Here is an 18,532-nt window from a genome sequence, read left to right as displayed (position 1 = left end):
TCTTATTTGTTTGTAGAAAGATGTGGTTCTGCTTCAGTTTGAATGTTCTTCTAATTTGCATGTTTATGGTTAGGGCTGGAAGTTGTATGATTTCTATTTTTGTTCCACAAGTAAATGTAAGATTTATTATACCCGCGCTTTAAAAAAGGGGGGGGGGTATACTGTTTTACCTCTGTCTGTCCTTCCGTCAGTCCATCTGTCCGTCCCATGAAAATTTTCGTCGCATGACAAGGATTTCTGAAATTTGGTTTAGGGTTTATATAAGTAAGTTACACCGGGTGATGCGTTTTCAGATTCATCACTCAACAACTTCCTGTTTACCGAACACTTGTATTATTTTACACATGATAGCCAAGTTGAAAATTTTCGTCACATTTTTCTCAGGAACTACCTGACAAGGATTTCTGAAATTTGGTTTCAGGATTTATGTAAGTCAGCTATACCATGTGATGCGTTTTCAGATTCATCACTCAACAACTTCCTGTTTACCGAAATATTTCGGCGGGGGCATCATCAGTGAGCAGTAGCTCACATTTTTACTTGTTAAGAATAGTTATACAAAAAAAAAAAGAACTTTCACTGTAAAGATAAGTATGTTATGTGGATTCAATTCATGGGATACCATTTTTTGTTGATTTGGTGGGTACAGGTGAACCACAAAGGAGTAAGTTTGGTAAGGGCCATATGTGGCCCTGATTTTTAAGTTCAGTGTTTCAAGATAAAAAATGTTTAAAGATGATGAAATGACATGTGAGAAAGTTAAATAGAACTCGTTTGTTAAAGTTTTGTTAGAATGCGTTGATTTTTACATTCCAAGTAGTCAAAAAAAAAGATTTTTGTGAAATTTCACAGAATCTTTCGGAGTTCAACCAAATTAAGACCTAGGAAACAGAGCACAGGCGTTGACAAACTAAATATTCAAGTCAGATATGTTAAATTTCATAACAAACATTCTGTCAAAAGATCGTTTTTGTCGTTGCATGCGCTCTATATTTCCTATCCAAAAAATCAATGGAAATCTTATCTTTTTTTCATTGAATTTTTGAGGAAAATCAAAATGAGTGCTATTTGTGACTTCATGAATAGATCGCAAGTACGTAAATTTTCGACAAAAAGAGATATCTTCTATCTAGTCATTTGTTAGCAATGATTTCTTGTGATATTGGTCAATAAATCCTAATTTGAAATTTAAGCTAGAAGTAGAGGCCATTTAGGGGCCTTATCGAACCTACTCCTTTAAATGTTCAACAAGTTACAAATTCTCTATAGGTTTATTTGCATATTTTGTCAATTATGAAACAAAATCAAATATCCATGAAAATCCAAGTTTTCCTTAATCAACGAAAATTGGTACCCACAAAAATAAAAGAATCAACAGTATATTTTTTTGAATGTTACACAATAAAAAGAATGATTTATTTTGTTGTCTTCAGATTAATGGAAGTGAAGATGGAATATGCCAAAGAAGATGGAGCTGGAGACCAAGCAGTGTCTGTTGAACAGTGTCAATGTCCAGTGGGCTACACAGGAACTTCTTGTGAGGTAAGCTTTCTCCTCCCAACTGCACACAACACAGAGAGAAAACCTGTATAGAGCAGTGTCTGTTGAACAGTGTCAATGCCCAGTGGGCTACATGGGAACTGCTTGTGAGGTATAAGAGAGACAGAGGATACCAATGGGGTATTCAAACTCATAAGTAGAAGACAAGCTGATAATGCTATGGCAAAAAACTAAATATGGTGAACAGACAAACAACAGTCTACAAAGCTTTCTCCCTATAACTACACACACAACAGAGACCGAGAGACCGAGAGAGAGAGAGAAAGAAAAACCTCATATATGTCTGTTTGACTACATTGAGATTTTACAAAATAATCTTTTTGATAAACTGAAATAACTTGAATTAAAATACCTATATGTGACAACAACACTTCAAAGAGTCTGCAGTTTGATTAAACTTGGTCGCCATGTTTCTCCTGCAAGGCAGGCGTCATCAGGACCATTTTCGTACAGAAATTATTTTAATAATAGATTCTATATGTAAAATAGGTCATTTTACTATGCATTCAATATCTGGTAATAAAAAAATACAAGATGAGAAACTTAAGACTTCATTTAACATATGATGAATTTTAATATTTCAGAGTTGTGAGACAGGATTTTATAGAATAAAGTCCACACCTTACCTGGGAACATGTGTACCATGTAGATGTAATGGACATGCTGATTCCTGTGATTCATTGACAGGTGTTTGTCAGGTAAGTAATCTAAATGAAGATTTGGTTCATTTGTGTATACATAATGGTTGTTCAAACAAAATATGTATTTTTTGGTAAATGTACATTGTCATTTGAATTATGTGGGATTTATAAACCATTTTATATTTAAGAATTATTGGCCGATGATTTTTTGCATGTGTGTGTGATGAACAAAAATACAGAATTCATTTTCACACTGATGAAATGTAGTTCATCTTTAAAGTGATTACTGTGAATACATTCTTTCTAAAAGTGAACAAAACTTTATTGTGAGTGAATAATAAGAGACAATATTACATAATAAATATAAATTACACTAATTCTATTTAAAAAAAACATGTAGTAATTAGACAAATTATTCTTTTTCTTTTCCACATTTATGAATTTACTGCCTCTGTGGTCTCTTGGTAATATGTAATATTTAAAAGCAGCTTTGGTAAAATGTTTAGTAGGAAAATGACAAAGCATCAAGAAATTTATATATTTTGAAAAATATCAAATTTTATTTAAACTTGTATGCTATAATTCATTAAAAGTATCATTTCAAGTTTTGATATCTGTTTTACAGACTTGCAGAGACAACACCTTTGGAGATCACTGTGACCAATGTTTACCTGGTCACTATGGTGACCCAGCCACTGGACCATGTCAGATCTGTAGCTGCCCACTTCCTACTGCTTCTAACAAGTATGCGATTTTTAATTTCATAGATATATACTAGAACAGTTTAGAATGAAACTTGTGCTTTAAAAATATTTTTTCAATTCACTACATGAGTATCATTCGCAGTAAACAAGACTCCATAAATTAATCATTTTGTTTGTATTATGAAAATATTTTAAAGAAAAAGCAATGTACTATTTAGTACAAAAAAAAAATTCAAACATGAATTTTTGTAAAATTATATTAAACTTCAAGAGTAGATGTTACATTTCATTGTGTAGCTAACAGTAAGTTGTTTTGCAGTAAAATTAATTTAGTTTTACCATTCATTGGCTTTTATGTATGATAATCAGATAATATGTTGTTTTCAGGTGATTTTTTAAGATTTATTTTTATACGACCGCAACAAAATTTTGTGGTCGTATATTGGTATGACGTTGGCGTCGTCGTCGTCGTCTGAAGACACATTGGTTTTCACACTCTAACTTTAGTTTAAGTGAATGGATCTCTATGAAATTTTACCATAAGGTTCAATACCACAAAAGGAAGGTTGGGATTGATTTTGGAGGTTATGGTACCAACAGTTAAGGAATTAGGGGCCAAAAATAAGCATTTTTGTAACTTCCTGACATAACTTGTGTGTTAGTGTATGGATCTCTCTGACATTGTACCACAAGGTTCCATATCACAAAGGGACTGCTGGGATTGATTTTGGGGGTAATTGGCTCAAAATTTTAGGAATTAGGGGCCAAAAAGGGGGCAAAAAACAAGCATTTTTCTAGTTTCATGACAATAACTTGTGAGTAAGTGTATGGATCTTTCTGAAATTGTACTACAAGGTTCCATATCACAAAGGGAAAGCTGGAATTGAGTTTGGGGGTAATTGCCCAAAACGTTTAGGAATAAGGGGCCAAAAATAAGCATTTTTCTAGTTTCCAGACAATAACTTGTGTTCAAGTGTATGGATCTCTCCGAAATTGTACTGCAAGGTACCATACCACAAAGGGAAGGCTGGGATTGAATTTTGGGGATAATTGCCTCAAAATTTTAGGAATTAGGGGCCAAAAAGGGGTAAAAAACAAGCATTTTTCTAGTTTCAGGACAATAACTTGTGTGTTAGTGTATGTATCTTAATGAATATGTACTACAAGGTTCAATATCTCAAAGGGAAAGCTGGGTTTGAGTTTGGGGGTAATTGCCCAAAACGTTTAGGAATAAGGGGCCAAAAAGGGGCCTAAAAACAAGCATTTTTCTAGTTTCCAGACAATAACTGTGTTCAAGTGTATGGATCTCTCTGAAATTGTACTACAAGGTACCATACCACAAAGGGAAGGCTGGGATTGAGTTTGGGGGTGATGAATCATAAGGGGGTTCAAAAAATTTGAGGGAGGGATTTTTTTTTCTTTAAAATTTTCCATTTTAAATTGGTTATTTCTGATTTATATATAAAAGCAAATAATAATGATATGGTATGAATAGGTTAATTAAAAAATTTTAAGTTCTTGAACCACATTCATTCTGTGTCAGAAACCTATGATGTGTCAAATATTTAATCACAATCCAAATTCAGTGCTGTATCAAGCTTGAATGTTGTGTCCATACTTGCCCCAACTGTTCAGGGTTTGACCTCCGCGGTCGTATCAAGCTGCGCCCAGCGGAGCATTTTATTGTAGTTAAACTTGTGCTCTAAAGAAGGGGTTCATGGATTGACCTAAGTACTGTTTATACTTGAAATTATTTTGGGGCAAGATATGATGTGTATGTTTTACTTTATTTGTAGTTTTGCCACAAGCTGTGATGTATATAACAATCAGTTATATTCCTGTGAATGTAAAGAAGGATACACTGGTACCTATTGTGAGAGGTAAGAAACTGGAACCTATTGTACCTATTATGAGAGAGAGAGGAAAAGTCAGTTAAACTGTGTTTTTTTGATGCAACTGCACTAAGTTTTGCAATATATTTTTATACGACCGCAAAAATTAAAAATTTTTTGGTCGTATATTGGTATGACGTTGTTATTTTTATTATGTAAACAATGTTAAAGTAGATCTGATTCTTTACTTCCTCCCCATCTGGGGCTGGAACCTATAGTTATACCTCTATATTCTATGGCTATGCCGCCTAGCATTGTGCAGCCACCTTATCACCTCCAACTGTGGCTTATTAAACCAGCTTTTGTTTCAGGAGGTGTTACCTTCTCGTAGGTTTCAAATAAGGATGACTAATCACAGTACACAAAGTATTTTTAAGTGTACAGGAATTATCATCTCATCTCATCAGTATGAATATAGGATGCTATTTTTAGCATAGTCACTATAAATTTTATATTTATATATATTTTTATATTATTCAAGTATACTTTGAATTATATCCGTAAGGTAAACATTTTTATTATATACTTAGTAGTAAATACAGATACATTGTATGTGTAATACAATCATTGGCAAGCGTGCTGTATCAGCCACCCGTGATGATATCGATATCAGCACTGTTGCAAAGGCTTTATTAAACCCCTTATTTGTATGACATCATGTCTTTACGTCATAATGCTACATTTTCAAAGATGGACGATGTTGACGGTGGTGATGTAGCAAACTTTGAAATGTATACCGAAGAATTTGTACTGTCTATGAGTTGTTTAAAGTATATAATAAAGTGTATATGATATGGCTTTTTCTATATCACACACTGTATCAACCCTCAACCAATATAATCCTTCCAGCAGAGCTCTCATGATTATATTGGCGTGTCGGGTTGATACGGGTGTGATATTGAAAATGCCATATAATATTCTCTATTTATAGATGGAAAGTCCTTGATATTTAATAATAACAATCAAACTATATTGACATAGACCTAATAATTTTTTTTGTATTTCTTTGCTAAAGCAAGAGGCGTTTTATAATTCAACATACCAATGGGGTGAAGACTTTTACACTCTTTAAGATAAAAGTCTTGCATAATAACTACAGTTACAATGGCCTGTAATTATTAGGCTTTATGTTTATGTTAGTTAACAATTAAATTATATATATAACTTTGTATCACTTTTCTGTGGTTTTTCAACCTTATTTGAACTGTATTTCATGTTAGGATGGGTAAACTTGGAGGACTGAATGTCGTCATATTTTTAATGAATTTGCAGTGGGTTTTTTAAAGAACAAATTTGATTGACAAATAAGACAAGAATAATTGTTCAAACTTATAATTATTGGGATTGACCTATAGTAATCAATAAAAGAAAAATCTTTCACCATTCGTTGCATCATAAGTCATAATGTAGTTATATTCATCTATGTTGTTGACAGAAACTGTATTGTCTATATCATGGCTTCCAAAACGGTCATATATTCCGGACTTGACCGAAATTTATAACAAAAGTCCGGCTGCTCTCAGCCTCAAACGGTCAAATATCATAGGTTTGCCACTTTTGTTATTCAAGGCATTTTCATAAAACAGTCATTTCACTTTTTTTACCAACTATCGATCCGTAAAAATGTCCGTTTGGGCATTATAGTTTATAATTGTGGCAATCTATTTCACAAAGATATTTCGGTCATATTTGGGTTTAATTAAACAGATGCAGCATATTTCATACTCTGAAGTGTCTCAGTTAGTCTAATCATCTGGGTACACAAATGCACGGCTTGGTACATCAATAAAAAGTAGAAAAAAACATTTGTTCTTTTATTTAAAAAACAACAAGCTGTCAAACAATTATCCCTTCAATAAGTAATATTGAAGCCATAAATCATTCACTGATTACCTTTGATGAGAGACCTTAGCTTGTCTTAATCAATAGAATTGATGATGCATAACAATGAACATAAACAGGTGATAAAGGTGATCAGGTAAACGAGGTCAAACATGTAAGCGTGTATGGAACAACATCCTATTTAATTACGCTTTGCAGATATTATTGTAAATGAGCATTCAGTTTTAAAAAAGTATCCTTAGATTTTAAAATAATTCTTCAAATAAGAATATTTATAAATGAATTCGAATTTGTATGATATTCATTATTATATTTAAAAACACTGTACATCGTGTTAAATACTGGGGTACGCTAAAGGGTATTCAAAGTTATTTTCTTACATTTCAGCGGGTTGCATCTGATTTATTTAGTCTAAAAGATTGAAATTATAAGAAACACGTTAATAAATATGATTTGATGAAAAATTTGAAAAGGTTTTAAACTAATAATCGTCAGAACCACGTTGTTTGAACTAGTACACATGTGCGCATGTGTCTATTGTCTGCTGGTGGGAAATTTAATTATGCATCCTAATTCTTCAATAATGCTAAAATTATCATTGATACCTTTATCTAACGTTCATTTCGAGTATTTTCTTGAAGAAATAACTTGAAAAGGCTACCTAACTCAATCGTAAACTTACACGGATATTACGTATCCATGTCTGATCCGTGATTTACCATTATCAAGTCAACATCCGGCATTAGGAAAATGTGATTTTAAAAACGAAAGTAAAGCTTTTGACAGCGTTATTTTGCACAAATAAAGAGTCTAAAGCAGAATTAAGCAGAATTAGTACGCTGATGCTGCACACTTCGAATGCTGCACTTTCAATTTAACACTTTACGTCAGAACATCGAATTTATATCAAAGTAAAGTTTAATATCGTTTTAATGTCAATCATTGGTTATATCATATATGATGGCCAACTGGTTATCATAGTTGCCTAATTTACTAAGTCTAAAGGGATAAAAAATCGGGATAAGATATGAAATGTCCAGCTGGCTCAAACAAATTTTGGAAGCTCTGGTCTACATTGCTATTTTTTTTTTTAATCTAGTGAAACTTTTGAATGCCACAAAAACATTGGAAACTGGTTTGTTTTTTTAAGTCATTACTAAAAGTCATGTTTCAATGTTTTAATTCTTAGGTTATGGTGAAAGCTTGTGTAAAAATAAAGCAGTCAGCATTTCATGTAAACACTCGTTTTTTATCAATGATATATGTCTTTCAGATGTGCACCAGGTTACTTTGGCAACCCAAATCAGCAAGGAAGCACCTGCCAGCCTTGTCAGTGTTCTGGTAACATTGATATGAATGATCCTTATGCCTGTGATGTAGCTACAGGAGAATGTTTGAGGTGTCTTAATAATACAGTAGGACCACAGTGTTCCCTGTGTAGAGATTGGTATTATGGGGATGCTTTGCAAGATAAGAACTGTGCAGGTGGGTACTAGGTCACAGTCATTTAATGGAAAATTTAGAGCATGCCTTTAGCTATAATGTGACAAGATAGAAAGAATAAGAAAAAGGAGAGTATATTTAAGAGGAGGGTTCCCAGTGTTCTAGCTAGAAAATGAAGGGGTGCTATCCTTTAAAAAGGGCACTTTTATGCAGCTTTCATTTTTCAACAATTTTTTTCTTTCTTCATAAAAATAGTTGTTTATCAAAACATTGTATAAATAACTCATAGCTGAGAGGGTGATAGAGCCCATTGTTTTTTTCTAGGGGTATCAATCTGCTCTATCACCCTCTCACCTATGTGTTATTTAATTTTTTATACTGAATGTTCTGCCTTTATTGTCTTTAAAATTTTAAATTGAAAATAATTAAATATGACATCATGTACATAACAATGTTACAGTTATTAAAAAAACAACAAAAGTGAAGCAAGATGTATCTTTTATTTTGACAGTCTGAGAAAGTTCTGAGGCCAAAACGTAGGACTTGAGCATTGTCTTTAAAATTATTGATGTATTCCTTTAAATTATCAATTTTGACTGGTCTGCACGAGAGGGTGACATTCAAAAAATAGTCTCCCGCTAAGCCATGGGATAGTATATGAATAACACATAGCTGAGAGGGTGATAGAGCAGATTGTTACCCCGAGAAAACATTGTCAACTGAGGCGAAGTCAAGGTTGACAATGTCTTTTCGAGGGGTATCAATCTGCTCTATCACCCTCTCAGATATGTGTTATTTAATTTATTATACTGAATGTTCTGTTATAACTGTCGATTAGATTTCAAATTCAAAGTAATAAACTATGACGTCTTGTACATAACAACCATCCGTATTTAATAAAGGGCACACTTGATCAAGACACAAGTTGTTAACATACTACAAAATAATCATTACATTAGACAATATATGACACAGTACGGTACACTTGACACAGAAATATTTTAAATTGAACAGAAAAAAGAAATGAAACCACATAACAGGCATGCTTGTGATGTAAAGGACAGGTTTTCTGGCATCAGAGAAAAGTTTGAAAAAAGAGTAAATTTAGACAAACCACTTAGATGAAATACTGTAATTTTGTATTGCTTTAAATAAAAGTCCATATTAGAACATCTAAAAAGAAAATTGTTAGTGTTTAATTCGACATTTAGATTGTTGAAACTTTGTTAGAGTTGAGTTCTCTGTCCTGTGTAATAACAACTTAAGAAAAATTCTGCAGTTTTGATAGAACTGAAAATGTTATTGAAATTTATTTTCATTTCAATTTTCAGCATGTCAGTGTGACCAGTGTGGTTCTGAGTATTGTGAACGTGACAATGGACAGTGTTCATGTAAACCTAATGTCATAGGACCAGGATGTGAACAGTGCGCTGTATGTATAAACTGACCACACCAATCTTAATCTTCCAGTTTTTGAATATACTTTTATCAGGAGATGTTCTTGAATAACAGTAAACTTTAGTTTGCCTGTATAAATTGATATAAATGACCTGTGTTTTCTTATTTTAAAGCCAGCTGTAAGGACAAAAAATTATGGAAATTTAAAAAAAGAATCTTAATCTAAAAAAAGGAAAGTATTAGTCCTTGAAAATGTAGAAATAGTCTTCCAAAATTCATATTCTTTAAAACTGGCCTGAAGACATTACATCAGTAAAAAATTGCTAGCTCAAACAGATTGTCATAGTTTATTTGGTTCAGACTAATACTGAAGATGACTGTGTAAATACATTTTTTTTTTTAGCCAAATACATATGGATTTGACCAGTGTGGTGGATGTCGAGATTGTAACTGTGAAGTGGCATCTGTAAGTCCACAATGTGACATGGTGTCTGGAGATTGTAATTGTCAGCCAGGTGTTGAAGGAAGATATTGTGATGTGTGTATAGAGGGCTACTGGAACTATGCTGTCAATGGATGTCAGAGTATGTATTATTGAGTTTTCACAGCTGCATATTTATCATGGTGGCTCTAGGTTTTGACATGGATAAACAGATATCAATAGAACATATTGTGACCAGTGTATAGAGAGCTTTAATATTGTAACATTGTGTTAAAGTATGTATCTTTCATGTATATATATATGGGTTTTGTATTGAAAATTGTTGAAAGCATGGAGAGAAATATTGTGTCCAAAGTATATATATTTAATATGTATGAGGGGGATGAATTTTATTGTATGATAATTCTATTTTAATATCGATTTATGAACGTGAGTATATAAATCAGGTGGACTCAATTTAAAAGTATCAACAAGGGCTTTGACTATTCGCCAATACACCCATATTTATATTGGTATGACGTTGGCGTTGTCGTCGTCGTCTGGCGTCGTCCGAAGACACATTGGTTTTCGCACTCTAACTTTAGTTTAAGTGAATGGATCTCTATGAAATTTTACCATAAGGTTCAATACCACAAAAGGAAGGTTGGGATTGATTTTGGGGGTTATGGTACTAACAGTTAAGGAATTAGGGGCCAAAAATAAGCATTTTTGTAACTTCCAGACATAACTTGTGTGTTAGTGTATGGATCTCTCTGACATTGTACCAAAAGGTTCCATATCACAAAGGGAATGCTGGGATTGATTTTGGGGGTAATTGCCTCAAAATATTAGGAATTAGGGGCCAAAAAAGGGGCAAAAAACAAGCATTTTTCTAGTTTCATGACAATAACTTGTGTGTAAGTGTATGGATATTTCTGAAATTGTACTACAAGGTTCCATATCACAAAGGGAAAGCTGGAATTGAGTTTGGGGGTAATTGCCCAAAATGTTGAGGAATAAGGGGCCAAAAAGGGGCAAAAAAATAGCATTTTTTCTAGTTTCCAGACAATAACTTGTGTTCAAGTGTATGGATCTCTCTGAAATTGTACCACAAGGTTCCATATCACACAGGGAATGCTGGGATTGATTTTGGGGGTAATTGCCTCGAAATTTTAGGAATTAGGGGCCAAAAAAGGGGCAAAAAACAAGCATTTTTCTAGTTTCATGTCAATAACTTGTGTGTTAGTGTTTGGATATTTCTGAAATTGTACTACAAGGTTCCATATCACAAAGGGAAAACTGGAATTGAGTTTGGGGGTAATTGATCTAAACGTTTAGGAATTGGGGGCCAAAAAGGGGCCAAAAACACATTTTTCTAGTTTCCAGACAATAACTTGTGTTCAAGTGTATGGATCTCTTTGAAATTGTACTGCAAGGTACCATACCACAAAGGGAAGGCTGGGATTGAGTTTGGGGTGATGAATCATAAGGGGGTTCAAAAAATTGGGGGGGGGGATTTTTTTTTTTTTTTCCTCTTTTTTTTCTTTTTAAAATTTTCCATTTTAAGTTGGTTATTTCTGATTAATATTTAAAAGCAAATAATAATGATATGGTAGGAGATACACACCAAACAGGATGTGTAAATTATTATATAATAAGTATTGTGCAATATCAAGAAATTTTCAATTGCACAGTATTGCACAATAGCAAGAAATCTTCAATTGCACAGTATTGCGCAATAGCAAGAAATCTTCAATTGCACAGTATTGCGCAATAGCAAGAATCCAATAGCACAATATTGCGCAATAGCAAGAAATTGTCAATTGTGCAGTATTGCGCAATAGCAAGAAATATTCAATTGCACAGTATTGTGCAAAAGAAGATACTTCGTATAAATTGCTTATTTCTTGACCAATTTCAATGGGGTTTTATTCTTGAATTCTTGGGGTTCTTTAATATGCTGAATCCAACCGTGTATTAAGTTTTTGGATTTTGGGCCCCATTTTTAAATTGGTCCACATTGAGGTCCAAAGGGTCCAAAATTAAACTTTGTTTGATTTCATCAAAAATTGAATTATTGGGGTTCTTTGATATGCCGAATCTAACCGTGTATTTAGATTCTTAATTTTTGGTTATTTTTTCAAATTGGTCTACATTAAGGTCCAAAGGGTCCAAAATTAAACTAAGTTTGATTTTAACAAAAATTGAATTCTTAGGGTTCTTTGATATGCTGAATCTAAACATGTATTTAGATTTTTGATTATGGGCCCAGTTTTCAAGTTAGTCCAAATCGGGGTCCAAAATGAAAGTTTGTTTGATTTCAACAAAAATTGAATATATGGGGTTCTTTGATATGCTGAATCTAACCATGTATTTAGATTTTTGATTTTTGGGCCCGTTATCAACTTTGTCCACATTGAGGTCAAAAGGGTCCAAAATTAAACTTTGTTTGATTTCATCAAAAATTGAATTCTTGGGGTTCTTTGATATGCTGAATCTAACCATGTATTTAGATTTTGGATATTGGACCATAATAGGTGAATGTCCAATTTAAAATTTTTAGTTCTTAGACCACATTCATTCTGTGTCAGAAACCTATGCTGTGTCAAATATTTTATCACAATCCAAATGCAAAGCTGTATCAAGCTTGAATGTTGTGTCCATACTTGCCCCAACTGTTCAGGGTTTGACCTCTGCGGTCGTATCAAGCTGCGCCCTGCGGAGCATTTTATTATTAGCTACGTTGACAATGTTTGAAATTGAGGAGGACACACAAGTTTAAGCAGGTAAACAGCAAGGTAGGTCCACTTGAAATTCTCACAAATGTCAGATGCTGACAACTGTGCAGTGAAAAATTTGAAGTCCTTAAAATCTGTGGACAAGAAGCAGAATGTGTGCAAACAACCCTCTGAAGCCTCAGGTTCAAACTGGCAGGCTGCTCATAATGCAGTCCCAGTTTCTGTTAGAATGCCACCTTTCGTTGGAGCAGACCTTGTTACGGAAACCAGGTCAAAAGGTCCAGAGAAGGAGACATGTGTTACAGGTGTGAACTCTTTTGAACATTGGGCTTCGGATCATTTATTTTCATCTGTTGCTATGCATGCTTATTTTAATGCCCCACCTACAATAGTAGAGGGGCATTATGTTATTGGATCTGTGTGTCTGTTTGTTCGTCCGTTCGTTCGTTCGTCCGTCCGTTCGTCCGTCTGTCCTGCTTCAGGTTAAAGTTTATGATCAAGGTAGTTTTTGATGAAGTTGAAGTCCAATCAACTTAAAACTTAGTACACATGTTCCCTATGATATGATCTTTCTAATTTTAATGCCAAACCCCAATTTCATGGTCCACTGAACATAGAAAATGATAGTGCGATTGGGGTATCCATGTACTATGGACACATTCTTGACCTTCTTACTTGTGATTGACAGACAGGTTGACAAGAAGATAGTTTACAATATGTACTCTTAACGGAACATACAGATAGTTGTATATATATATCAGTATAAATTTGAGACATGCTAGAAGATGTGAATGTTTACCTGCACTTTACCTGTATTTGACCTTTACAGAGTGTAATTGTGAGTTTGATGGAGCTATCACCTGTGACAGGCAATCAGGAAGATGCCAGTGCTTACCAGGAGTGACAGGTCCTACATGTGATAGATGTCTTGACAGATGGGTACTTATCCCACAGAAAGGTTGCCAAGGTAATTTATGTTAACCAAAAAAGTCAGTTGAGCTTACTTGTCAATAAATGTCATAGCTTTTGTCATTACTTGATGTTTGTTGTTTCTTGACAATCACCTGAAACTTGTAATCAAATTTGACAAGTTATGTTCCTTATGTATATAGTAGGAATTGTGAATGTTTAGAAAACACCAAACTTGCCTGTCTTGCTCTTGAAATATCAAATGACCGTAAGATACGTGAGGGTTTATACATCCAAAAACCTTGGGACTTTCATTGCAAGCTTGCAACTGCATTTCTTTAATTTGAGGCTACAATTCTGAAAGAACAGAAAATGAAACAATATCATCACTTTAATTAATTAATTTATAAATAATATTACAAAAATAAAATGTAATAAATATACATCTTGTTAAAGGGAGACTTCGCAAAAAAATGAAAAATTCATATTCTGTTCATGATGTATAAAAAAGCACAAATTCATAGATATTAAAGTTTTATTCTGCAAGTTAAGAGATCACCATCGATTTTAAATTTAGAGTATCAATTCTCCGCATGCGGCCATTTTGACATCCTCCCCGAATATTGACCACGATATATCTATAAACCACAAAGGACCAAAACAAGCAGTAACCTTACGTAGCCGTAATTGAGTGTCGATATCTTGTCAAGCGTACGGTTGTTTTATCCGACAAGGAAAGCAGTTTCCCAGGTCACAAAAAAGATTATGATAGACATGGTTGTGCAACCTTTCCTAACTAACTTGATACGGAAAATGTAATTTTATATATATTATTTTTTAAATAACTAGTACTAATAGTATGGTCTGTCGTTTTGAAACTGTTTTGTTTACGAAGTATTTAAAACAATAAATTGAAATTAGTTAAAAAGTCAAAGTTATAAATAAGTGTTCCGTGTAAAATTGTTTTTGAAAATCTAGTTTGTTCATAATTGTTTTATGTAATAAACTTTTTAAAATAAATTCGGACCTTCCCTTATCTGATCACCAGAATGGCTAAAGGAATTGTTCCCAGAGGTATTGTGAGGTGACACGTACAGGTATTCAAGCGATTTCCTGTCGGGCTTTAAAACTGTTATTACACAATTACATAAAACAAGTTCGTGCATCACTTCTTTTCTGGGGGTATTGATCAGTGTACACGGCCGATAACATGTAACTTCCATTTTGAATCTATCAGGTGTAATATACAACTTTGTATAGCGTATGCGATAGTGATATACTAGTCATTGCTAAACTCATACGCTTGTTTATAAATAACATTTTTGGTGTAAAGAATGATATTTATGAAAGTTTAAATAATAAAAAAAAAAAAATTTGATGAAATAAAAATCTATTACACATTTTCCAAGGGTAAATTGGGGAAAATGTAAGTATAATACCCGTTGTCAATAATTATGGACATTTTGAAACATACAAATATTGATTTAACAAAATGTGCGGCACTTGTCGATCATTGGTTTATACGCCTAGATGGAAGGTTTAATACGGAACTATGGATAGTCGCAATATAGAACTAATATCATACAAGTATATTGAATATACGAGAGAAACATCAAGAACCAATCTGATTTAAATACAGGTCGATATCTAACTTGCTTTGGTTCATCGAAGCTATAGACATAGTAAAATCACAGATTTATATTTCAATAAGATTATTTCGAACAGTTTAAGAAATTCGTCATCATCACATTTTCCTGGTCCGACATGCATGTTATATATATATATGCCACCGGACGTGCACTAATGATCCCCAAAAGCCTATTTGAAGAAATAAAGAAACTTCACTCCGGATAGACTGATGGTAGTTGTATTAACGTCTGGTCAGCTAGAGGGTTGATTTATTTATTTAGTTAGCTTGTAGGGGATTTAACCACTCTTAATATTGCACTTATGCATTAGATATTAAATGACAATACCGGTAATATAAGAGAAAATATAAATACGAAAAGTTGCCGCCATATCTGATAGAAAAGGACTCACCATGAACTATAGGATTGTACGTACGATTGTCATTCTAAATGGCATAACGGACAGTCATTTAAATGCATGCATGTACGCTGTGATAAAAAGGGGTGTCGCAGTTGCAAAGTATTCATCATAAATATATTTCAAATTTATTATTTCCTGTTATTTTTATAAGTTAACGCAGAGACATGTATACACTAGATCTCTATTTAACGACAAGCAACTATATAAATATCTGAATCTGATGTGACTTACCGTTCATCTCTTTCTTTTTTCTCATTTTATTTTTATTTTTGCAGGAATATACACATTGTAAGATATACTGTTCCTCGATTGGGGGGGGGGGGGGGGGGGGGGTCTGAGGTCATGTCTATCTATCTATGATTAACCTTGACATTTCCGGGTATAACAGAGCTACTTGTATATTACCTGAATGTGGTTAGGTGACGTCCCATGAGGTCTTACGTATACATGTTCATATTTATAATGGTTTCTGATATAACAATTAGGTTTTATAACATTCACACTTCTGCATGTTCTGTTTACCAAATTCGTATCTTTTTTTCAGACCGAATGAGGATGTGAATATTTTCCAGGATCAAATTCATTTCGGCATTTTTTTTATTTCTTTGTATTAAATCTCAGAAATTTACAGAATATACTGCTTGTCCGCTTTAGGAGTTTTCTTGTCAGTTTAAACAGACGTATATATGTCTCTGGTTTAGAGTGGGTTTATGAATGAATGATAAGTCTTACAAAGGTACAAGATATCAAGCACATTGAAAATTGATTTCGACGTTCTGTCTCCATTTAAAAAAGGAAAGTTGACGTTAGATTGATTCTGTTATTTTTTTTAAACATCGTTGGTCAAATAGCTTAAGAATTATATAAATACGTTGTGAGATTTATAATATTTTAATAAGGGCATTCCTGATTAGGTAAATGAAGATCGCTTTGGACGACAAAACTATATTTTTGTAACTGATAATTTTCTCTGCACATTTAAATATTCAAGGTTACCGATGATAATTTAAAATAGTACTGTTTTGATATATACGCTCGTTTTCGTGTGCCATTTATAATATTTATATAATTATTTTATTAAAAGTGATTCAGATTTCGATGTTACAACAAAATACTCACCTATTTATTTAAAAACCGAGCAAATGCAAAATGTTAAAAAAATATATATATAACAGCGATTAAGGTATTTTGCCACTATATTCCTCCCTTAATAATTAAAAAAAATCTGTCTCATACCTGCAACGGTGAACCCTTGAGGACAAACACCACTCTAGTGAAGATCAAAGGATTAAAATTACATAATGCTAATCTTTTAATTACCGTGAATTTAACCACGCCTTTACCAGGTGGTGTCAGCATAATACACATGCATTGTATTTACACAGTACTAGACTGATGCAAGGATTTGTATAGTAAGACAAATCCTCGACTGAAGTAATAGGGGAGAATACAAACGGGAATTTCTATTATACTATCAGTTATATATGTTGTTCAAAATATCCGTCGAAAAAAAAATCATAAAAAAATTCTATTGTATGATTTGCTTTTATTACTATAATCATATCAGAAACCCTAAAAATATAAATCGTAAATTTTAATTTAAAAAAATGCACGGCTAATCACTTTTCTTTCTGAATTGTTAGTTGGTTAATAGCTACACCAAAAGTCGTTGATGCGCTTTAAATCGCGTTATTAGATGATTAACGAACAAGACTTTAAATGAGATTAATCCACTCCCGGCATGCAAAAAGACTTAAACTACGTCACATAAGTCAGGAAGTTTGAATAAATAAAATTAATAATTCCCAATTTTCTTCTTTATTAGTTTTCATATCCAGATAAAACTTGGTGAATATGTTTTTAATGGTATTATGAACATAATAAGATGATAAGTAAAAAATCGCGAATTTTCCCTTTAAGTATTAAAAAATATCAGAAAAAAATGAATTTTGATAAAAGTTTTGTTTCATGTGGCCTTGATTTTACATATAAATAGTGTGATATATAACAAATGATTTTCTATTTTTTTTCAGAGTGTGACAACTGTGTACACACATAAATAGAATGATGTATAACAAATGATTTTTTTTTCAGAGTGTGACAACTGTGTACACATTTATAAATAGAATAATGTATGATAAATGAATTTTGTTTCAGAGTGTGACAACTGTGTACACATTCTGATTGATGATGTTGAAGCTTTAGATTCTGAATTGGGAGGTCTGACGGCTAATTTGGCAGGAGTGTCAGCAGGTGTGTCTGCTCATAACAGATTACAGAGGATTAATGAAAGTGTAATAGCTCTCAGGGTAGGTTGATTCAATTATTCTTTATCATTCAAAGTTTCATCAGAGAATTTTCTTTGTGCATCCTGGAGAAATCTAATGGGGGAAATATATAGATATGTACAAATGAATCAAATGCTTTTGTTTTATTATTATTTAATTTTAGATTTTCATACTTAATGTAAAATTTCTATTTTGACTTTACAGCCAGAAGTTGCAGATCTATATTCTGACCCTAGAGATCTAGAATTGACCCCATTAAGACAGGAACTCAGTGAATTGGAAGTACAGGCAAATAATGGCAATGGCAAGGTAAATATGGAAACAGCAGATGGATTTATAAATTTTAAAATTTTAAAAAGTTTCACCTTCCTTAAAGCATTGTTTAGTTTGAGTATTTTTTTTCCAGTTCCTTTTAAAACCCTGTGATTATATTGTTGAGCTTGTATTTTTATCTTTGACTTTCCAAACTTTTATCTTTGAGCATATCCCATGTAGGTTCTTTTAGAAAAGTGTTTTAATGGCAGCAAATACTTGACTTAAGTTTTTACGCATTATCCAGATTGAATATTATATCAGAATATATGCTGTTCTCCTTTATTAAAGCACCAAAGGTTAACCCAATGGTAATGAATATAGCAGACATGTCT

General features: G+C 32.9%; 1 protein-coding gene across 2 annotated transcripts in view; it reads left to right on the top strand.

Annotated features, from left to right (window-relative positions):
- Positions 1-18,532, top strand: part of LOC127706551 (laminin-like protein epi-1) — a 122,253-nt gene that overhangs the window by 53,257 nt on the left and 50,464 nt on the right. For both annotated transcript variants that reach the window (XM_052211217.1, XM_052211209.1), the window contains exons 36-45: positions 1,434-1,542; positions 2,145-2,258; positions 2,827-2,945; positions 4,702-4,785; positions 7,913-8,124; positions 9,414-9,514; positions 9,884-10,064; positions 13,469-13,606; positions 17,755-17,906; positions 18,090-18,194. In XM_052211217.1, coding sequence (XP_052067177.1) covers positions 1,434-1,542; positions 2,145-2,258; positions 2,827-2,945; positions 4,702-4,785; positions 7,913-8,124; positions 9,414-9,514; positions 9,884-10,064; positions 13,469-13,606; positions 17,755-17,906; positions 18,090-18,194 — 1,315 coding nt within the window. The remainder of the gene's footprint in view (positions 1-1,433; positions 1,543-2,144; positions 2,259-2,826; positions 2,946-4,701; positions 4,786-7,912; positions 8,125-9,413; positions 9,515-9,883; positions 10,065-13,468; positions 13,607-17,754; positions 17,907-18,089; positions 18,195-18,532) is intronic.

Source organism: Mytilus californianus, unplaced genomic scaffold, assembly GCF_021869535.1.
Source record: "Mytilus californianus isolate M0D057914Y unplaced genomic scaffold, xbMytCali1.0.p SCAF_1, whole genome shotgun sequence".
In the NCBI taxonomy this organism is placed as follows: domain Eukaryota; kingdom Metazoa; phylum Mollusca; class Bivalvia; order Mytilida; family Mytilidae; genus Mytilus; species Mytilus californianus.
The sequence above is the reverse complement of the archived record's forward strand: the minus strand, read 5'-3'. Positions and strand labels throughout refer to the sequence as shown.